Source organism: Serinus canaria, chromosome 5 (genome assembly GCF_022539315.1).
Source record: "Serinus canaria isolate serCan28SL12 chromosome 5, serCan2020, whole genome shotgun sequence".
In the NCBI taxonomy this organism is placed as follows: domain Eukaryota; kingdom Metazoa; phylum Chordata; class Aves; order Passeriformes; family Fringillidae; genus Serinus; species Serinus canaria.
In genome coordinates, this window is record NC_066319.1 from 44568653 (window position 1) to 44592465 (window position 23813).

Here is a 23813-nt window from a genome sequence, read left to right on the forward strand (position 1 = left end):
AAAATAAGAGCTACATAAAATTCCAGAAGTTTAACAGGTAGTTTTACTAAAATTGAAGGATCAACTACACTGGCAATTCAACAATGTGCAGAGCTTTATACCTTAAAGCTTAAAAAAATAAAGGGCTACATAAATTCTTGCATTTGTAGAGCTGGTTTACACCACAGTTTAGGACAAACATAAAGCAAAAGAGAAGAGGACATGTTTACAATAAATGCAGAACAATCCCTACTTCATTTGTTCATGTTTTTTCAAAACAAGCTGCTATCAGAACAGGCTTTTCCCCAAACAGAGCCTCATACATATGTTTGTTAAATCATATCAAAGAAGACTCAATCAGCCTCAGTGAAAGCAATGATAGATATCCATTCACATGCAGGCACTATATTAGCTGACAGCTAATCTCATAGGTACAAGAACCCTCAAAGGAGCACTCCAGTGTTTCAAAATAGGCCTTATCCCAGTAAAAGGATGCCAGAGAGAAAAGAAAGGTAAATTCCTGATTTTTTGGATAACCTTCAAAATTAAACTGAAGATATTAATGTTACAAATGAAATTGCAACGTTGGGATCTATAGAGTTGTTCACATCTGAGATCACCAAATTACCTGCTGTTCTGTTGGCATACATCATTGCCAGGTCTCACGTGTCAGGAGCTTCAATACCTCAAATTTCTGCTAAAATTGATGGGAATTGAGGAAGCAAAACCCTTACTCATCATCAAGATGAGTACATCTTAACTGGTTAAAGTTGCAGGCAATTCCTCCCGGGGAGAGCAGAGGGCCCGAGGCGCTGGCCGGGCCTAGCCCTCGGCAGGGCGCGCTGCCCCTGGGGCCTGGGGCACGGCCATCACCACCGCGGCACCTCCCGGCCTGGCCGGGCCTGGCACGGCCCTCACAGCGCTGCCCGTCCCCCTGTGCCACACAAAGGGCCAGGGAAATGGACCCCTACATAGCCCAAGGGTGATCAAAAAGCACTTCAGGGCCTTCAGATGTTTGGTAAGGGAATCTGGGGTGGAGGTTAAAGTCTCCTCTCTAGTTACAGTTGAAGGCAGCAACAAGGAAGAAATGGACAGAGTCTGTGGCTTCACAGCTGGTGTCGTGATCAAAATTTGGGGGGTTTTGACAATGGTCTGGTTCTACACAGGAACACAATGGTCTGGTTTGCTCAGGAAGTAGTGGGGCTCACTGGCAAGGCTTTAACTAGATGTGAGTGGGTAGAGGGGCAATATGAGACTTGTCCCTGGCAAATGTGAGAAGACATGAAAATGGACAGATGGAGGGACAGGCTGCCAGGGAGGGCTCTTTGCAGTGACTTTGAACTGTGCTAGCCATCCTGGACCATACCAGCAGTCTTAGGGAGATGAGTCCTAACAGAAGCCACAGGGAAACACCAGGGAAATAGCTGAAAGGAATAACTCCTGCAGGAAGGCAGCCTGGCAATCCCCAGGAGCAAGAAATTGGACAAGGGAGGCAAGAGACTGGTGTAACTGAGACAGAGTAGGGAACTGATGGTCAAATGAAAGACAAAGAGACAAATGCACAGACAGTGGAGGTAAGGACGTGTAACCTGGGAAGAGTACAGAGATGAAGGGATGGGGTAAGGAAGGCTGAGGCAAAGCTGAAACTGAACATCACATGGGATACCAACAATAACAAGAAGGGCTTCTACTGGTATGTTAACCAGAAAAGGAAAGTCAGACATGCCCACTGAAAAACAACATTGGCAAACTGGTAACAACAGATGAAGAGAAAGCTGGGGTACTCAACAACTTTTTTATCTGTCTTCAGTGACAGCCTGTGTTCAACTGACTTTTGACTGTGAAAATATCAAAATGTGTCTCTGTCACAGTGACCTCTATCCTAGCAACTATCTTACTCAATATGCTAAGAACATAGGAGATACAAAGAAACCTGGTTTTGGTGGAGAGTTCCTTAAACAATTTAAACCAAATAATTTTTTTTTAAGCATGCCCTTCTCTGTGTTATTGGTGCCACAATTTCTATTGTGAAAAAATCTAAGTCAGGTTTAATAGTGTCTTATGCAGCCCCTCATTTTCTTCCCCATTTCTGTGTGCCTGTTACACAGGGACACAGCAATATATGTGCATTTTAAAGAGAGAATAATAGACGCATCTAATAAAAATGTCGCTTTCACAGGATTCAACACAGAGTTACATAAAGGCCAAATGCACTTACACATTCATAAACTCAGGCCCAGGCTTTAAGCTTGGAACAAGAGTTAATAACAAATGAAACTGGATATTTCATCTCCTATTTTAGTGGTGCCATCAAAGGAAAGAAACAAAATAGCTCAAGTAAAAAGGTTTGTTGATGCATGTCTAAAAGTATGTACCAACATTTTTTTCCCAAAATCCTCATAATATAACTGGAGGTTTCTTTAAAGAAAGAAAATTATGCATGCTTCAGACATGTTCATAGTCAAACATCCAAATTTCCCATGAAGCCTTTCTTATGTTTATGTTAAACTAGAAATTTAGTTAGAGTTGTAAAATAATCTCATCATGTAGTCCAGTTTTACTGAGAAAATTCTGGAGCAGATAGTCTTCCCTACACTTTTACAAGATCCTACATTGGGTTACTGACACTTCTACATCCTTCCTGTAGCACTACTTAATAAGCCAGCATTCCTTCCTGAAGTAATATAGAAATACAATTTTTTGTCAAGTGTAAGAAGTTGCAGGACAGAGCTCTCATGCACTAAAGCTCAGAAATCTCTGTGAGGTGTTAACAAAGTCCACTACATTTTCCCTGAACTGACCACTAACTGTAGGGTGGATCCACCTTCTTTAGAATGGATCATAAAGGATGAAGGGACTTCACTGACCATAATTGTTTCAAAGTCATTTATTTCAATTAAACTGGACAGGGTTTTTTCCTCCCCCAGTTCCTCTTCTGAAATAGCCACACACTGAATTTAAGATTAAAAGGCTTCCTGACTGAACAATATAGAAGGCAGGGAAATGAGCAGCCCACCAGTGGATAAAATATTAATCTTTCATTCCAAGGCTCTGGCTCATCTCCAAATAGAAATTCCTGGGGGATGTGGACATCTAGCATTTGCCTCCAATCTCAAATCTTTCCCACAGATTCCCCAGGTTCCTTCAGATAAGGCCTGCTGGAGTTAGGATAGCAGGGCTGTGCCTGGAAATCATAGCAACCATAAGAGATATGTTAGAGAAATAGAGGACACAATCAGTCTGTTAAGCTATTACCAATAGGAATTTCTCAGGAATATGTCACAAACATAAAATGCATGTAGATCAGTGAATGAGGGGAATTGGATGGTCCAACAGGAGGTGAAAGTATTGAAACACTGACGTTTCTGTCCATGTGTTATCAAATAATCATTAAACCATCAAAATTTTGCATTTAGACAATATGGCAAATAATTTCCACTACCTGATTTTCTTGTTATTTCACTCCCCCTCACCCCCCATTCATCTCTTTCTGCTGTGGTTTTTAACAGGTTTTGTAGAGAGCACCCATTTAACCAGCACAATGAATGCTGAATTTTTATAACTGGGCATTCAAAAATCTGATGCTGGTTTAAAAAGTCTGGCTTTTAGAACAAAAATCCCAGTAGACAATGGCCATGTTTGCCTTTGTGTTTGTGCAGCATCTTTGCATGATGTCGGCTAATTAACAGGTGACATTACAGCTGTGATCAAGAAATGGGAGAAAAATCCTGCCTGCAGGCTACGATTACATATGGGACAGAACACTAGTATCCTTGTGGCAGTTTTTCTGGATTGAGGAATAATAATAAGAATTGCTGTCTGGGGACCACTGAATTCATACAGCCATGGATCAAGAAAACTGTTATCAGTGCTGACATGTTTTACACCAGTTTGGCCCTGGTCCTTCTGCCTATCCCCTAGGCACACAAATCGAGCAGTGGAAGTCATCACAAGCTTGCCACACAAGGGGAATTTCACTCTACTGTTTCTACAGCATTTTGCTGAGAACTGCCACTCAAGTGAGAAGCATTACTATTGCATTTACTGTTCATGAAAGCAAAGCTTGACATATTGTTTGTTAGGAAAACACAGAGTGGCTCTCAGCACAGAGCTTTTCACTGCAGCAACACCCCCCTGGGTTAAATCTAACACTGTTTTCCCTGAAGAGGATTCTCTAATGCAGCATTAGTGCTGCTGACTTCAGCAACATCTCAGCTGTCTGCTGCAAATGCAGTCATCAGCAGCAAGGCATTACATGGAGTATGAGAGACAGGTAAAGGCACAAAGGGCAATACACATTAAACAAAATAGATTGAATGGGCTGTTAGAAGAAAAGTAGCATTGATTCCTCTCAAATGCCCCTTTCCCTGAGTGGGTGGTGAGATGGGGGGAGTAAGTTGGGTTACAAATCTGCATAAGGAAAAAAGGCACTGTTTTCTTCCTATTATAGGGTAATGTTAATGAAATAGAGTAAAAGCTCATAATAGTAAAAAAAATACTGATTTGTCTCTGTTGGTGGGGAGAGAAATGTCAGCACTATGTATCAGAGGGAATTGTATCTGACCATTGTTTTGCCACCCCTGGCAGCAGCTTTGGGAAGCACGTCATACCAAAAGGGTTCTGTAATTTCTGAACCATTTGTCATATATTCCCTTCTAGTGCTCAAAATAATGATTCTCAGTAAGCTTACAAAAAAACCCCATGTCATTCCGCTGCATCAGTTATAAATTAAACATACAAATTAATAGCTCTTGGAATACCCCAGCTACTTAATTAATCTGGAACACAGTTGTTATGAAAAAGCAAAAAGGCACTGTTTTATAATGCTTTTCATTCTTTTTCATTAGAAAACTATAGTTTAGACAAAAATAAAAAAAAAATAAGCAGCCTAAATTGGAACATGGTAGAAATTAAGAAATCAGTATGGTCTGAGTTAAGGTATCTCTTTAGAAAGAGCTTGCTAATGATGAGAATCTTCACATAGTGGTGGTGCTGGTGGCACTGTAAATCATCAGAACTAAGGAGAACCTAAGCCTCTTGTCTCTTTCCAAAGAGCTTCTTTAGTGTCAGACAGGAACTTAGCTATGCAGTAAGTAAAAATAATGAATTTTACCTTCCACTGAAGGACAATATCACTCCTATCTGAAACCAGCTTTTTTCCAAAGAACAAATCTTGAAGGAATCTTCTCCAGTTTCCATTGTCCTACTACGAAAACGTAGTGCTCCAATTTACCTGTGCAGCAAGTGCCTGACAGAAATAAATACCTGGCTTAGGTGGCAAGGTGATGGGAGCAGGGTGGCCACAGTGGTGGTCTCTGTGGAAGGCCTGGGGCTGCCCCTTTCTGGACACATGCATTTCTTACTGATTCCAACAGACCCACTACAGAACATAGCTGAACCCATCAGGGAAGCTGGTAGCACTTCTGTGAAAGCATACTTTAGAAAAGGAAAATATTGTGCAGACTTTGAAGATTGAGGAAAACAGTGTGAGAAAGAATCCTAAAAACACCAAGGTCAGTGGAAGAGAAAGAGGCACTCCAGGAGCTGTAGGAGATATTTTCCTGCAGCCTGTGAGTTTTGGAAGAGGTCATGATGGATTTGGTATTTCCCTGGAGCTCATGGAGAGGACCACACCAGAGCAGATATTCACACTGCAGTATGTGGAGGATCCCAGTCCAGGGCAGGTTGATATTTCCTGAAGTGCTGCTACCTGTGGAGAGACCATGCTGGAGGAGGTCTATCCTAAAGGACTGCAGCCCCACAGTATGGACTCATGCAGGAGCAAGGAAAAAGTATAAGAAGAAAGATGCAGTCTAGAGGAGCTAGACCCACCAAAAACCCCCACTCCCTACCCCTCCTGCACCATGTGAGGTGGGGAGGATGAAGAAGAGTCAGGAATTAAGCAATAAAGTTGCTAGGAAAAAGTAAAGCAGGGGAAGGTATTTTAACCTTTGTCTTTATTTCTTACCACCCAAATCTATTTTAATTAGCTATAAATCAAATAAACTTTGCCCAAGTCAAGTCTTGTTTGCCTGTGATGGCAATCTCTAACTGGTCTCTCTAGCTTTATCTCAACCCACAAACTTTTTCAGTCTTACTTTCTCCCCCTCTCCTGCTGAGGAGGAGAAGTGAGAGTAGGTGGGCATCTGGTAGCCAGCCAAGGAAGGTCAACCCATGGCAGAGAGTTTGCACAAGTGCAATAAAGATGAGGACAAAACTCAGATTGCATTGTTCAGCAATGCTTTTCCTCTAAATCCTACCAGTTACTTGCATATGGATTTCATGGAAATGTCATCAGTCCAAGCACTAAGAATATCAATGTATAGATCAGGATTTAAGGCACAATGATGGACAGGAGTTAGCTACAGAGGGAGAAAACATCTTTCCAACAATAATGCTTTTTTTCTCCCTCTCTACTGGAGCTGGGTCAATTTGGAACAAAACATTCATTTGTCTTGTTGAGTGGATTTGATTTTTTTCACTTTTTATCACCTTTCATTCTAGTTTTCCCTTCTCAAACATAAGCATTTTATTTCACTCACTTTCTACACACATTTAAGAAAAATGGATGCCAGCAGCATACATTTTCACATAAAGCTAAATGTCAAATTGATTAAATTTTTCATGCTGGCAGGAAGTCCATGCATATGTAACCAATGAGGTACCAATACAACGTGATGCCTCTGAAAATCCTAAAAAAGTATAAGAAAACCTCAGTCTTCTTGTAGATGTTAAATGGCTTGAAATTGGGTGCTGGGTAAACCTGACAGGTTGGATTGCTTATTAATCTAGTTGTAATAAAGTTTAACAAGTATGCAAAAGATTAAAAAGTCTATGCAATTATCATTCCCCTGAGCTATTCCATGTCCCTCTGCTTTGTGAGGCTGTTGTAAAACTCTGCTATTCTATACTTTAGCAATTCTGAACCTACTGTCCCTAAAGAGATAGAAAAATGTATGCCTCAGCAAATTTAATTTTAGTCAAGAAAGTGTAGTGAGAGAGGAGGGTCTGAATACCATTTTCACACTTATTCTATTTCTGAAAGACAGTGCCATTTCTAATTGTGAATGTTTTAAAGCACGGAAGAATGGCAGTTCAAGCATCTCACAGGAGCTTTCAAAAGAGGGAAAGGGAAAACTCACAGTGGTGGCCTAGGAAATAAGAAGTCTGAAGGCCTAAAATCTAAGTACCCTTAACCATATAAACCCCAGAAAATCTCACAACGCCAGTAAGTTCCTAAATTAGTTTTTGTATATGTCCTTATTAATAGTCAATGCAGTCATCTTTTCAACATCCCACATCAATTTCCATTGCAGCTTCCAAAGCATTTGCTTAACATAAACAAAAATGCTGTTTAGATTATATGTAAAAGGGTGAAGTGTAATCTCAAAAATAAAAATAAGATATGGTGTAACCAAAGAGAGTGACGAATTCTTTCCTAGATCTCTTAAGAACAGCGCAGGAAATCTGTAACAAGGAAGTAGAGGAATATGTATTAGGAAAAAGTCTAGCTACAAGGAGAGCTAAGCATGGGAACAGCCATCAATATATTGAAATGTTCTTTATTGGAAGTATCTAAGAACAGAGCATAAAATCACCTGCCAGAAACTGTCAGTGTTATTCATGTCCTGCATATCCCTGTGAATCCAAGAAGAAAAGCCACCAGTGAAGGGTAACAGAGAAAAACAGACTAATATTTTTGTATTCAACATCCAGAATCTGTAAAAAAACCCCAACTAATGAAATGATAAAGATATATTAAAAAACAAAAATAAAAATCATCCATCTTGACAATCTAGTCTCAACTCCTAGCAGGAAAATGCTCTTGAAATCCTTTTCCTCCCCTTTAATGTAAGATAGTCAATCACACCTCAACATTCCTTTTTGTATCAGTTGTGCCAAATCTCACAGCATTTCACAAATAATAGATAAACCCCTGTGACACTGAAAAAAACCAACACTGTATGTGTGCACAGTTTGCCTCATGTAAACACTGCCACAGAGAACTTAGCAAATTAATTAAATTCAAGAGTAATTTCAAAAGCTGATTGAACAAGCTCTTTTTCATATGTGCATCAAGAAGGTACAATGGCATTTCATCAATGTATTAGCAATTTTCAAGTTCTTTTAGGGGACATGCTCTTTCCCACTATACATTACAGAATGCCGTTCTATTTGTTACAAAATTAATGGACAGCCATAAACCAGATTCTTTCTTTTGTTGGTTATAAAGGAAAAATATGATGACCATGTGTAAGCTGCTCTAGATGATTTTTTACAAGAACTTTCAGATTCTGAACCAGCCTCTCCTCTGTCAGAACTGCAGTCTGAGCATGCTCGTGAACTTAAACAGACTGCCCAAAAGTTAGTCTCTGCAAACACAGCCTTAAAGCTCCTGCTGCTGAGGCTATGCAGATGTCAGGAAGCCCAAGGCTGGCTTGAGCAGGTATCTGCCAGGACTTATCCACTGACATTAAAAAAAATCTGCAAAAGTCATGGTCATGGGATGCTGGGATACTTCCCCTCCCTCCTCCCTCTCCCAGGCACTGTGCTATTCTAATGCATACGTGACAGCTCACTGGTCAAAAGAATGGATGTGCTAAGGCAGGACATGAACTCCAGGAACAGCTGAAAGCATCAGGGTGTTTTTCTAGTTTGGCTTCAGGACAGCAGTCCTCAGGGGGGTTCCTAGCTAGCACTGGCATTTGCAGGAAGATGCACTGCTGCTGACACCATTTGTAGCACTACTTACAGAGCTGCCAAGTCCAGACGAATACTTGATAGAGGTTTGTCTTGTGCTGGAGTGAGATTGTACACTCACTGCTGGAGGGCAGTCTGGATTTTGTTTCCCTTGTTTTTGCCTTCTCTCTCTCCTGACCTCTCTTCTACCCTGCCCTCCTCCAAATCCATCCATCTGCTCTTGTCCCTCACTGCTTTCCAACCGCGCTGGCAGCATGGGTGCTAGCACATCCCTACCTCCCTGTTCAGTTCCTCTTCTCAGCACTACCCTTCCCACTGCCCCCGACACCTGAGCCCATGTCCATGTGTGACAGGGCTCATCAATGAACTTCAGGAGAATGAAAAATTGAGCACAAGAGCATTACAGTGAGGAGCAGGAAGTACTGAGGGGAGATTAGAAGTGATTGACAGTGGCAAGCCCCAAATATGGAGCCCTCCTGATTCAAGATTGGTGACTGTGTTTGTTCCAACACACTCATTGGCAGCAGAGCTATTATCAGCTTTATGAGGCTATTTATAGAGAAACTGAATACGGAGAAACCCATGAAAAATTCTCACCTTTCTCTTCCCGAAATAAGACTAAAACCAATAGATCATGCTAAAACCTGTTTCCCTAGCAATAATTCTTGCTCCTGCTAAAATTGAGAGTTCTAGTTCATGCAGGTCTCTGCCCTGCCAAATAGGAAGCAAGTGCTTTTGGCTCAAGATCTTGAGGTCTAGAGATGACTTTATGAAAAAGAGTTCCTGTCAAAAGAAAAGACCATTGTTTTTCCTCATTAGGTAACATATAGAAAAAATGATTTTTTGTCAGTTTGGTACAAGAACCAAGGAATAAACAGCTGCTCTCTGGCTTTCTGCAGATTTCATCCTTCAGTGAACAACAGACAGATTGAATAGTGATGCTGATATTTATCCATAATCTTCTTTTTACAGACTAAGCCAAATTTTTTCATTACATCATTTTGTGCTTTGTATGAAACAAGTTGTTAAGTTTTCGTCAATAGGTAATGTCCCAGGGTTCCAGCAACATTTAGGAAGAGTCTGAATCTCCCACCACAGGTTTTCAGCGTGTTCCTCTTCAAAGTACTCACAGGATGATCTAGGGCCAGGGATTCTGCTGGGATCTTCCAAATATTCTATCTCACAGATTCAGAAAAGAAATTCAGCCAATGGTGTCATGACTAGACCAAATAGTCAAGGAAACCTAAGTCTTGGAATGTAGCATAAGAAGGCCGGTGTAAAAAGGGAAGGACTTTCTTATTAAAAGAAACCTAGTGGAAAAACAATCAAGTAACAGAGACAACAAAGCAAAGATTCGTGCTGGCCTTCCTAGAAGGAAGCTATCTAATCTACATTGAAATATGATTGATGCTGGCTGTCTGCCAGAGGTACAGCCTTACAGTGGAGTGAAGGAATTTATTGTTCATCTCAGTCATGAGAAGAGGACTTTAGCAGCACCACTGACTGGACATCAGGCTAGTAGTGTGTCCCCCAGTCTGACTACTGATTAAGATCTATAGAAAAAAACTTCAAATTCAAGGAAATTTCATTAGCATTTCAATTAAGTGATAATTTCTCACATTTTCTGTGCAACAGCAATAAAAGTGGATCTTTCCATGTCCATGTGGCAATGGTCAGAAATCTTGTAAGAAGCACATTGTTTGGGCTGTTTTTTAGTTCACTGAAGCTATATTATTCGCATAACCTGAGGACCCAATCTATTTTGTGGTCTCAAGTTCTTATACACATTAATTCTCTTATTTAAAGTGAATGAAATCTTCCCAATACTTTAAAAATCTATTCTGGAACAGGATGAAGAATACATATAGGACAGATAGGACAAAATTAATCTGTGCAGAAAATATTTTTCACAAGGACTAAAAAGCTGCTGTTTGAAACACATTTATTCAGCACAGGCATTTTTATATCCTCTTATTCTAAATTCTTTCTAATACACACATTTTTCTACTACACTTTCAGTGTGTAAGTCAGCAGAAACAACCCTTGTCTCATTTATTTTCTTGGCTGTAACTTGGATGATATCCCATTAATCTGTCAATACAGATGTGGTCAAATCGATCAGTGCAGCCTAGAGAGACTCTGCTGACCCTAAACCAGACATTAACTGAAAATCCTCCTGGCTCCAATAAGCATATTTGTCTATAGCTCCCTAAACCATAGAAGGTCCTTAGAACTTAGAATACCCTAGAATTTCAGATACCTACTTATATTTAGCTGTTTTATTCTCCAACTAAGTCACACTCAAATGGTGTAATTCAGTTGCCCATACCACTGCCAAGTTAGAGGTTATGGGATAACCTAACCGGCCTAAAGCTGTGCTCCAGAAAGGCAGGAGTCTCCCTTAGGTCTATTATCACATATACCAGGCCTATACAAATATCTCAGCTGCTTTAAACTCCCTTAAATGTCAGCAGATTTTTAGAAAACCTAAAAAAAAAAAAAAAAAAAAATCTTGTAGCAATGAGAAATTCAGATCACCAAGTTACATGTCAGTATATCATTGTAATCCAATAAACAGACATTCATGAAGAGGTGACTCTGAGGTTTGATTGTTGCTACTCAAGGCCTCTCTGTCCAATGCTTTCTTGTGCAATCCAAACTTAGCAATGTTAACATTTAAGTAATCTGTGAAAGATCTGGGTTAACCTAGAAGAACATCTTTAAGATCTTCCTGCTCCTTCCTGCAATTCAGCTGGGAGCTTCTGCAGTACTATTTCTTTCATAATTCTTTCATCAATAAGGTCTTTCACACACAGTAGTTAGTGACCATCTTTTGTTTCTCTAAGATGAAAAGCTGAAATCCAAGAGGTTAAAAGCCCTGGACAAGCTGTCAGCATGTATTTTCTGTTTTCAAATCACACTAATATTATTATATTGCAGTATCAAGTAAGAAATACTTCAAACACCCTTCAATCACATATCACAGAAACTTCAAAAACTCAGTGGCACAAGTTTAAGGGGCCAAAATCCAAAATCCTCATCCAGTAAAGTCAGTGGCATGTTGTTTTTTCTTCCTAGGGAAGAAAAGATGAGTCATTCCTGCTGAGATATGAACATATGGCTCTAACAAACCCAGGTACTCAAAACCTGGTGCTTAAGGCACTGTGATGATCCTGTAGGACAGTGATACCATAATAACTTGTATTGCTTTCCAAGAATATTTTTAGGGTGTTGGCTTTTGTCATCCTCTGCCAGCAAAACACTCTATTGTCTTCAGCAAAAAAAGTATCACACAGTCCTGCATAATACACAGACTACCAGAAAAAGAATTGAGGTAATTTAAAGCTATATTAAATGCATCCATTTGGGTACAAAACAGAGGAACAAAAATGAGAAACACAGAGCTTGTATCTCCAATGAAAGACTAGTCAAATAAACAGATCACCATCTAAGATAGATACTTAATTCATGAGCTAAAAATATTTTGTAATATGTCCATGAGATTATTTATAATGTGATTTAGTTTGGGTCACAGAAGAAGAGCTTGATACATGCCTGTGGCACCAATAGAGAACACAAAGATATTTCAGAGATTTTTAAAATATGAACTATGATATATGCTTACTTCTAAGAGTCAGAAATAAGAACATGTGCTTGAAAACAGTGAATTCTACTTGAAGGCAGACAGACTCATCTTTAGGTCCACACATTCATTTTATTTTCACAGCATTTTCAGCCTTACCACAGGTACACTCTGTTCATTCAGCATTTTCTGCACTTTTGTCAGCAGATTTGACCCTGTCACACTTTGTATCCAGTCTTTTGTAATCCATATTTCCTGAAGCAACTTATTTTGTCTCTCTTTGTTAGGTCTTTATATCTTTTCAGATACCTTCTAAAATTTCAAATACCAAACTCTCACAAAATGCTAGAAATAAGTATGTCTGGATTTCAAAAAAGAAATTGAACCACACCCAGATTTTGCAACTGATTACTACTCCTATTCAGGACTCCAGATCCTACGCGCAGCATGTTTCAAGCCCTTTCATATATGCTATATGTCACACCTCTTGTCACAACTCCAGTTTCCAGCAGGATGTTCCCTTTCCATTTTAAAAGCAGAAAAATAAAATTAAGCCAGGCTTGTGCATTCTCTTCCACCTTTTTATTCCCACATATAGGTTTTGATAACAGATTCTATCACCTACTAGCTTTCATTTCAACTTCCAACACCATGATATACCCACACTGAAATTTCTACCCTAAACTCAAAATTGCACCAATGTTCTCTTACGCTCATCATATTTTAGGACAAATGGATAACGCATATTAACACATGTGCTTGAGACATTTTGCCAACAGTAAGATTTGTAATAGCATATGGATTGATTAGCAATTAAAGAAAAAGATGAAATCTGAATTCTTTGTTTCAGCATTCCCAAACCAAGGAAAGAGTCTCGAAATTCTGTGACTCATTAACATGGTAAGAGATACATAGCTCAATTTTGAAGTATATTTTTGTTTAAATAGTCTGAGTTGATATTTGATTGTGAGAAAAGTAGTCCAGAAAGTATGTTTGGAGAATAATAGTGGTCCATGGACTAAAAAGGATTGGTACTACCACACTGAAGTACAAGGGTGTAGGATATATGCTGTTCTCACCTGTTATTTTATCTCATTGGGGTAATCAGTGATAACTGCATGGCACTTTCACTTTATGAAAGTCAGCAGATTCATCTTAGAGCAGGTTTCCGATTACATTATAGACAAACTACAGAAGTATAACCAATGTCTCAGGAACTGGGATATAAGCAGCCTCTGTTTGACAAAGGCCAGGTCCCAGGATGTTTTCAACTCCTACAGAAAACAAAGACCAGAGATATTCCTATGAAAAAGGTATTTTAAAAGGTGTTATTTAGCCTTTTGCTGAATGTCACTTCTTTTACATAAAACTTCTATATAAAAACCAGACATCTGTTCAGCATTCATATTCTCTGCTTTGGCCTTTGCTATTACACTGAGATTATTATAAAATAAAGGTTAGGCACTTGCATCACACTGAGGTATTTAATAATTTACCTTGAATACTAGTGTGTTGCTTATCCCTTTTTTATATGGACCTCATTTTTCCCATTTCCAGTTCTGCACTCCAGGTGCTTACCCTATTTAGAGCACAAAATCTAGGGCCTCTGTTTTCCCAGTAATTCCGCACTCCCTTACCCTTAACTTAGTAGCCTGCGGCAACGACACAGCTCTTTAAAAATGAAAAATTGCATTTTGCTCACACTGAAGTGAGTGGTAAAGGTCCCAGATTTGGATCAAATAAAGAGGGTAAGAATCAAATTGTATCACCATCCATATGCACTCTTCTGTCTGAAGCTGATGTTGTCCACACACTGCCTACATAAATCCACATAAATGCCAAAAGTTGAACCAAAACCTGCCCAATTAAAACTGGTATCATATATCTTCATCCCAAGAGCAAACTCCATCACTTCAGGTAGCATCAGTTTTTTCAAGAGTTTCCCAAGGGACTTTTCTGTCCAAAAGCCATTAACGGATTACTCTTGTACATACACAGCAAAAAAGAGCACTGGTATTCTTCACTGAAATCATAATCCTGTCCTAACCTCTCCAACTGATGACAATTCTATTGCTCTTCCTATCTTACACTTACAGCTTCCTATTGCCTTTGATTTTTTTTCATTCCCTTTCCTCACACTACAGATGACATCTTAATGATACCCGACCCTCCATATTTCTTACCTTGACTGGAGTTCAGTCTTCCTTCACAACTCCAAGAAAGCTACTGTCAAGTCTTTTGCTCTGTCACTTTCTTACTACTAATTTTATTTTTCTGAATCCTTCATTTTACCAAAACCAGGGCACCCTAAAGACAACAATGAGAAAACTAATAGCTGTCTGCTGCCTGCCTTTCTCTCCTCCTAATTCAATTGTATCTTTCTATCTTTTACCACACTGGTGTCCACAGTACTCATCCGGCTTCTCTGCAGGTTACACATAGCCTTTAGTAAAGTTCTGATTTTTTTTTTCATTCTCTTCTATTTGTTTTCCAAACTATTCAAATTTTCCACCTTACTGTATTTGGCACAATTGTGCCTACACCATGCACTTCCTGGAGTGTGTTCTGTTTTTTCAGTTTATATCCTCCTTCAGATTTAAATTTAATTACATTGCAGTGTTCTACAATCCATACTTACTAGGCACAGCAGTCCCAGTCTATCAGATGGGTGGGTAAGTAGCAAATATGACATTGTGGTACAATTAACTCAGGGTCAGTACCCTCTGACCATGAGTCATTGGCAGGGATCAGACCTAATTTTTCACACATTACATCTTTCCAGAACAGTCTTCATCTACTGAGCTAGTAACAACCAACTTGCTACTGCAGAAAGGTATTGTCTAACTCACAGCTGCATTCTACTCCTTTTTGCATGTCTCTTTGAAAACAGAGGACAGAAACCAACATCTTCATTCTACTCATCTATGCCTTTCTAATCAAGTTTACCTCCTGCATTGGTCTCTTCAAACAAAGGAACAGAAAAAGCAGGTACTGCAGCAATTTGTAACACTTCACCAGCAGCATCTATTGAATTTGTACTGGGTACAGATGTTGAAGATTTTTCAAACAGTCATCAAGGGATGGTCCAATCCTGACACCTGATACCTGCATGAAGGCATTTGAGACTCAGCTCACTGTCCCACACATAGGTGTCCAGTGCTCATTGAGGTGTCTCAGATCTGAGAAATCCCAACATCAGAAAAAGGACCTATGGAAGATTTGAGCTTCTCTGAAGAAGCAGCTGGGGAATATCAAAGGTGTTTAGATACTTCTAATGGGAAACTCAATTGACTGTTCAGTGGCTGTAAAGAAGAATAAATGATACTAGTTTCCTCTAGTTGTAAAGTGCAGAGACAACCTTATTTCTTAATTGAAGTGATCTGTGTATGATGACAGGCTGTTTTGCTCCCTGCTAATTGTTTTAGCATTTAATTGCAATGCATAAGCTCTTCTTTCAATAGTAGATTTTAGATTGCTCTAAACAAGTTAATTATATTTCACAACACCCTTGTGCATTAGGGAAGTATTAATATTCCTGTTTTCCAGTCTAGGAAAAAGGGAAGACAAGAAAGGGTAAGTGGCTTCCTGAAGGTTAAACAGCAAGTCAGTAGCAAAATTTGAAGAGGAACTCCAGACTCTCAACCACAGTTTGAATTTCCCACAGACCATTAATTCCCATGCTAAATATAAGGATGGTAATAAATACATGATTTTAGACTTTCAAACTGCAAACAGTGCATTTGTGAAAGGATGAAGGAACTTGAATGCAAACTTCAGAGTTCCAAAACTTTAGTGTTGAGGCAAACATTGAGCTGGATATCCAAAACGCTCTGACAATCTATATCACTATAATGACAGCAGAAACTGTAGGCACAAAGGAACAAACAAGACTGAATTCCATTTGCTCCCTGCTATGAGCATCACAAGACATCCTTCCCTTGAAAAAGACATCTCACCCTAAAAGATAGTCACACTTGGGCATAATTTCTAAGCATATTTGAAACTGTCTCATCAATTTTTTTTTTTTCCTACAAAGAAGCAACAATTTTAAGCAGATAATTTTCAGGGGAAAAAAATTTTATTTCTGTAACATCCAGATGTCTCAGAGAGGATGAGGGACATGCTCTTTTAGGTACTATATAAAAATACATGTGCAAAGATATTATGAGCTAATTCAAGCACAAAAAATAGGTGGATGTAACAAACAGCAGGAAGACTGCATGAAAGGAGAAATATGAACAACAATTATGAGAATCAAAGTCTTCATATGCTGATAAAAATCCATTCTTATATTCTGGAAAGTATAGATGAGATTTGCACCAAATGTGAGAAGCCACATTGCGAGACTAACAGATCAAATGATTCCACCAGTAACAAAAAATAGCAAGCTTGTTTTTTTAAAATGTAAGGCCAGGTACTGTGATATCATTTACTCCTACTCAACATGTCCAGTGCTCCCTAAAACATTCTTAAAGTACCTGCTTGGGGTTTTTTTAGTCATTTCTTACCCTATTCATTCTCTGAATATTAATTACATGAGTTTTAATCAATATATATCAAATTCTGGTGCATATTTCACATTGGATTGTTAAGGCCAAGTTCCAATGATTTTTGTGGTTTAGTTTCATCTGTTTGTTAAGGGCTTCATATAGTTTGATTGCCTGATTTAGTATGGAGACTTCACTGTAGGAATCAGGACTTAATACTTCCAGATTTATGAAATCTTTCGTTTATATAGAAAACACACTCAGGATTTACATATAACACAGAGATATACTTTATGCCCAAGATTCATGAAGATAATACACAACATGATAACATCACAGTTTCCTCTCCAAGCCTTGCTTGGACCAGTTTAATGGCTAAGAAATCAGTCTCCCATCACCTGTCTGTCAGACCATACTTCATGTCAATTATATTCTTTTAAACACCTTCTCTCCACAAAGTCTTTCCATGGTATATTGATCTTTACTGTTGCAAACTGAGAATACCAGTTCTATGCCAGAAGAGAGTCACGAGCAACCCCTAATTTATTTATCTATGTAAATATTTATAGTTTAGTTAGCATTATGGAGTTGAACATTAATTCATTTCAATGACTATCATTCTGACCTGGGTTCAAACCAGCAATATCACCAATTCCAATCCAGCCATATCTCCAAAAAAAGGGTCCCAGCCTTTGGAAATGCGTACAGTTTCTAGAAAATATTGCTTGGAATAATCAGGTCTAAACAGTCTTTGAGATGCCACAGCCCTCACTTATGTCCTTGGGCTGCTAGCTTGCTGGCCAGGAGCATCAGTTGATCTATTCCAAATACTGTCAGCACAAGTTATTACAATTCCTACCAGACAAAAGTATGGAAACTGTATGTCTTCTGACTGACAACCAGAACAGGGCACAGTCGTAAAATGCACTCTGAAATGAGCCTGCTATTAGAGTGAGAAGGCCAACTGGACATGAGCTGTGCTCTAACACTTAGAACTCTTCGCAGCCCTTCACCACCAACTTTCTACACATTGTTGTAGCTGAGAAAAGCTACTTCAGCTCTTAATTCCAGAGATACCACACAGGATGCAAAACATAACATCATTCTTGTATGTGCAGAGAACAGACTTTATGTGTGATTGTAAATCAAATTCATTTTAGAGTTTTTAGTTATTTCACATAGATCATTGCTAACATTTATATTTACATAAATATATCTTTGTTTCAAAAATAACAGAACTCTGATCTACTTTGTCTTCTACACTCATAATTCTTCAGTGGGACTGTGTGAGTACAATGTCACTGCACAGTTCCTCTGTTGGTTAAAGGACTGGGACTTTGGAAGCTTTTCCTTGCCAAACTGTCTTTTTTTTTTTTTCCATTACACCAAATTTTATCTATTTTCTGAGTCTCTTGGAGAATTAGAAAATAACTAAAATAACTTTTTTTGCTTCCTTCTAGGCAATACATCAGCATCCTTCCTGTCTACCTAATAAAGTCTATACTGAGACTTTACTGAGAGGAAATATAGTCTATACTGAGACTATACTGAGAGGAAATAACTGGTAGGATTCTGAAGATTTTAGCAGGCAGAGAGGAAACCTGCTGGGTTTAGGGTCTTTTAACTGCTACACTACTATGATTTTATCACATCAGTAAATTGTGGCCAACCACCTGTTGGATCCATATGCTTTAAAGCTGATTGCCAAGAAAAGGAGCTGCACACAGAATGCCATCATACATCCTCCTATGTGCCTTGTCAGAGAAAAGAAGGAGAAAGATTTTTGCATTAAAAGACATTTTGCAATTCATAAAATAGATTTAAATTAAGCTGCAGCAAACACACATTTAGAAAAGAACCTGGGTAGACCAAGTTTTCACCACAAAGGATTTAGACCCTAGGATAAGGAATATATTGTTATTTAAATAATCAAATCTCTGTTAGCACTACTACCCATGTATTCATTAGAAAGATGAGGGTGGAGGAGGCTGATGTGTCAATTTCAGCCTTCACCTAATTAAAGACGTACCAAGGCTTAATCTAACCCTGAATTGGGTGTACAGCAGATTGTTCTGCCGTATTCCTTCTATAACATGAGAAACTGTTTCTAATGTTTCATTTTGCAAACGTGAGGGCATGGAGGATGACAGGCAAATTGACCACTAAAACCAAACCTGTGGAATAAAGAGGAACAATCAAAGCCCGTGTTATCACTTCATAATTCCTGCAAGCACTGCTGTACAGCAACTGGCTGCCAGCAGTTCTGCTGCAAACCTCAGCAATGGCTTCAAGTTGTTCTGCTCCTGTACCAATGCACAGAAATATGACACACCAGTGTACAAATTACCAATAGACTTTTTTCAGTCACTTCTGTAGGATGCAGATGAACCTCCTCCCCATGTCAGGCAAGGAGACTATTTGACTATGGTTTATTTTTAAATACTACTTGGATCATCTTATTGAAAACCACTGCACTGGCGTAAATCTCATTCCACCATCACACAAACACATTTCCTAAGATTGAGTCCAAATGTACCTATGTAGTTAATCAAACTATCCGCTTGATCAGTTGTTAATAGGACAGAGCAAAGAGTGTAAAGGTCCCTTTGGGCTCCCTTATTTAAAGTGTCATTTTATACCATCCAGACTAAAGCTCTGTCCACACCTAAGGTGATATTGCTGCGGCATTCTGCTCCTGCCAACAAACACGTGCCATTGAGGAGCCCTGAACAATCTCTCACATCTGTGTCCACTCCTGTACCACCCATTTAGCAGAGACAATGATCACTAGAAACAACAAAGGAGCCACTGATAAAACAAACAATGCTGCAAGCCAGAGATCACTGCCATGCCAGCCAAGTTTGCCTTGAAAATACTCAAGAAAAAGGGAGAGGGGGAGGCAAGAGAGATATCAAATACAAAACTGTGAAACTTATACCTAGAAGAGGTTTTAGCCATGCAGCCACCCAACCCCACATCTCAGCAGCATTTTCTAATGCACTGCTCTAGGAATGAGCAAGAAAGACTGAGCAGTGCTCATGGGAAGCAGACAAACATCCAACGCCTCCTCCCTTTTGGAGTCACATAGTCTGCTACAAGTCAATAGACACAAGGAATAATAATAATTGTTATTACGCTAGTAATGATAGTAATAGAGAATCACCAACCTTGAGGATCCCAGTTCACCTGTTTTCTTGGAGTCTCAATTGGAAATTTCATCGCTTCCTTTTTGCAAAGGGAGTAAAAAGAATTAAATAAATTCCCAACCTTCCTGTATGATGCTGCAGTCAAACAAATTAATCTCAAATTATAGGGAGCCTGCGCTGTTTGACAGAGGGAAACTGGTGGTTGCCAAGGAAAGAAATACACAAATAAATCGAAGAAGGTGGGGAGGGGCGGGCAGGGGAGTGGAGTGGAGGGGTTTGCAGTCACCCCAGCACAGAGAGGGGTATAAGGGATGGACTGAGGACAGGAGAGAATCTGGAGGAGCAGGAACGGAGCAGACTGAGGTAGGCAGCGGGTCTAGGGTGCTGCTGGCTCCTGGGGAGGCTCCCGCAGCTGTTTCGCCCAGTCCACCTGCAGATGTCAGGGTGGCGGGGTCCCCGCTGCAGCGCGGCCCCGCTGCTGCGCCCACCCGAGGGGGACCCGGGCTGGAGAGAACGCAGGCTCGCAAGGATCGGGGAGTCGTCCAGACCCCCACGCCCCCAGAGACACCTCCCACACGTGCACAAGCTCCCTGGACTCAGCCATCCCCCAAAAATAAGCGCACCTCAGCTCAGCCCCGGGCACTAGAGGGACAGCAAAAGTCAGCCATGGGGCGTGACCCGCAGCGGCGCGGCTGGGGCGAGGCAGGGGCGAGGCTGGGACCACCCCGGCTCAATGCAGCAGCCGCCTGGCTCGCCCAGGAGAGCCGGAGCAGGAAGAACAGAAGGAGGAGGAGGGAGCCACCCTATAGCTTTGGAGGGAATTCACGGAGCCCCTCTCTGCACTGGCATAAAAAAGGGGTGGGGAGAGCCTGCGAGTCCCTTTGTAAGAGGCAGTGGCGGGTGCCTAGGGAGGGGGCAGGCTCCGGCTGGTACTCACGAGGAATCCTTCCCGGGAGGGGAACGCAGCCTTGTTTGGCGGAGTTTGCAGCCGGAGACACGCTCGAATAAGCTACGAGCAGCAGAAGCGGCGGAGGCAGCACATGGCAGGAGTACGGCAGCATCCAGAGGCTCTGCAGCGCAGGGGGAGGGGAAGGGCAGGGGATCGTCAGAGCCCCCGAAGGCTCTGGGGACCAGGACCGGGTACCCCGAAAGCCAGGGCACCGCCGCACCCCTTTCTGTCCCCGATCCGCACCGTGGACAGGGACAGACACTTCGCGTCGAGGCAACGCCTGGCACAGCGGGGCTGTGAGATGTGGCCAAGCTGCAGGGAGGGGGCAGGAGGCTGGAGGCTGCTCGAAGCTGCCCTAAGCTGTCAGGGGCCTTCGGGGAAACGGAGGACACTTGTGCAATTACCAGGCACTTGCTTCTTTCCAGATCTGCATTCTCCCTCCTCTTCCTCATCCTCCAGGCTTTCCCTCAAACCCAAAACAGGCTAGCTACACCAGAAAGGTCTCCAGTTCCAGTTACAATACATGCCCCAGCTCCCCTCCCTTAGCCAGGAAAACAAAAAACCCCAGCCCCTCTGGGGGCCTGAAGGAAAACTGCGGGATGTTAACCCTGTCCTGCCTATTCTCTTCCACAGTGGAAATCAATTCTTTGTGTGAAGGGGATCCCCTGTGGGTACAGGGGATGGTTTAGTGGACAGATCCACAAATTCTCATAAGTCATGGTCAGTGACCCATACCAGAATCTGTCCAGAGGTCCATAGACTTTCCAAATTTTCAGGAAATGTGGTTGGGATCTAAACCTGGTGCCTGTGATAATTTCTGCTCTGCTTTTTTCCCATATTTTTTGTCTTGACTGCCCTTTTTCTGGTTTTCTTTTCTATCTGTTGCTCGAGGTTTCCTCTGAGCTAACCTCATAAGACCAAAAAGGAGAAATCTGCTCTGGCAAAAAAAAAAGCAAAAACAATCTCAAAGTCAAAATGTGTGACTCTCCTCAGGAAACTCTTACTGTAAAGACTGGCACACTCTTTTCATATCCACATTGTGAAACTAAATCCATGCTTTCTCCTAGTCTTTGTTCAACCCTAAACAGGAAGAGGAAATCAGTACTGGGAAATCCACACTTTCATTTAGTGCTGGTGTGCAAGGTCCTGTAAAGCAGCATGTAGTTTGAAGAAACTAGATGGAAGTAATGCAGCAAGTTTTCTTGGGGGAGGTGCTAGGAGTCTCTCCTTCCCCTGATCTGAGCACCCCTGTGGCTCTTGTTTTGTGCCGTACAGGAGGAGGAGGGAGAGGCTGCTCCAAGGGAGGACATGGTGAGAATGATAATGAGCCTGCTCAGTCAGATTGAATTTGAGATGATTGCAATGATGACATCAGTAGCAGAAGGTATTTCCTTTCAAGGAAACCACGATGCATTCTGAACACACTTCGGGATTTCTGTTGACATTACTTCTGCAAACTGAGTGGGAACAAAAGTGAGGGTAGACTTTGCTAATTGTGCTGTGTAATTGCTTGAATTATGGTTACAGTAACCTACAAGGCTTCAGAAGCTTTCTGAACCCCCAACAAGTCCATTTATCAAATATGTATCAATAAAGAACTACTCATGTATTTATACACACACATGTAAAATATATATGTGTGTGTAAATAACTTTTCCTTAGCATTCAAAAGTTTCCAGCTTACTGGCATCTTCCTTGTATATTACCAGGGAAAACCTAACATAAAGACAAATATTACTCAACTGTGTCACCCTAACCCAGGCACTACCCTGTCCCTCCAGCATAACTATCAGCAGTTAGCTGATGAAGTGTATTCTGCCACAGACACCTGTCCACTGAGAACTCACCTAAGATAACCAAACTGAAACAGCCCACTGGTAAGCTGACAGCATTAAATTCCTGCTAAGTCATGCAAGAAGTCTACAGTCTGGAGGTGAATTCTTCAGGTTTATTACCAGGAATGCATCCTGATTGTTTCTGGCTAAAGAGGAATTGTCATGAAAATGACATGATGGAGACACCTCACAATTGTTTGGCTTACTGTAAAACTAAATAGATAATGATAACACAATACCATATTCATGTTTCTTGTATCCCCTTAATGTTACCATATTCCAAAAAAATGTCTGTAAACTCTACATACTTGCTCCAACTATATGACTGAGAAATGTTGTGGCAAATCAGTCGTGGTCTATCAGGTACATAAATGCATCATGTAATTGTTTTGCAATTTTTTTTAACTATGGTATGATTGTGGAAAACTTGCCCAATTATTTCAATGCCTCAAACCTGCAATTTTATTGAGTGGGCCAATTTATTCCAGAAGTAACTCATTTAAAATCAATGGGGTTACTCCAGAGATAAATTTGGCATCTTTCACTGACAGCACAGCTGCTGCATAGAAACATAACTATTATCTTATGCAAATAAAAGGCCTTTCACCCCTCAGTGATGTCATATCCTTATGACAGGGAGAACTGGTGCCTTGAAGCTATAGTGTTTCAAGCTGTTACTCTGTCAGCTTTTATAAGCTAAGTGGATTCAGGAGTATTTAATGTTTAAATGAAATACCACCAAGAAAAAAGAAACCTGTTTTAATACCTGGACAAGAATTTTCAGGATTTGACTGGTCTTCCTAAGTTCTTACTTCTCATTCAGGGTTTACTGTTCAGACTTAAAGACCTCAGAGATGAAGTTGGTTGAAAATCAGTGCCTTACAGGACAGGGCCTGTCACAGTCACAACACAATAGATAAAAGGCCTTCTATTACAAGCCATCTAATTGAAAAAAGAATAAAATGCTATGTGCCCTTTTATTGTTCATTAGTAATATGGTATGAGTGATTTAGAAGTGAAATTGATGTAATTCAAGGAAAGCCATAGAAAAACAGATGAATAAATACCTCTTATATCTACTTAAATCTACTGAGCAGGAATGGGAAAATAACTTGATTCTTGATAGTAGACAGA

At 40.5% G+C, this 23813-nt stretch overlaps 1 protein-coding gene across 1 annotated transcript in view; it reads right to left on the reverse strand.

The window, feature by feature from the left end:
• KCNK10 (potassium two pore domain channel subfamily K member 10) overlaps window positions 1-19968 on the reverse strand; it is a 53336-nt gene extending 33368 nt beyond the window's left edge. The window contains exon 1 of the mRNA XM_009101827.3: window positions 19917-19968. Coding sequence (XP_009100075.3) covers window positions 19917-19968 — 52 coding nt within the window. The remainder of the gene's footprint in view (window positions 1-19916) is intronic.
• Window positions 19969-23813: the final 3845 nt, after the last annotated feature.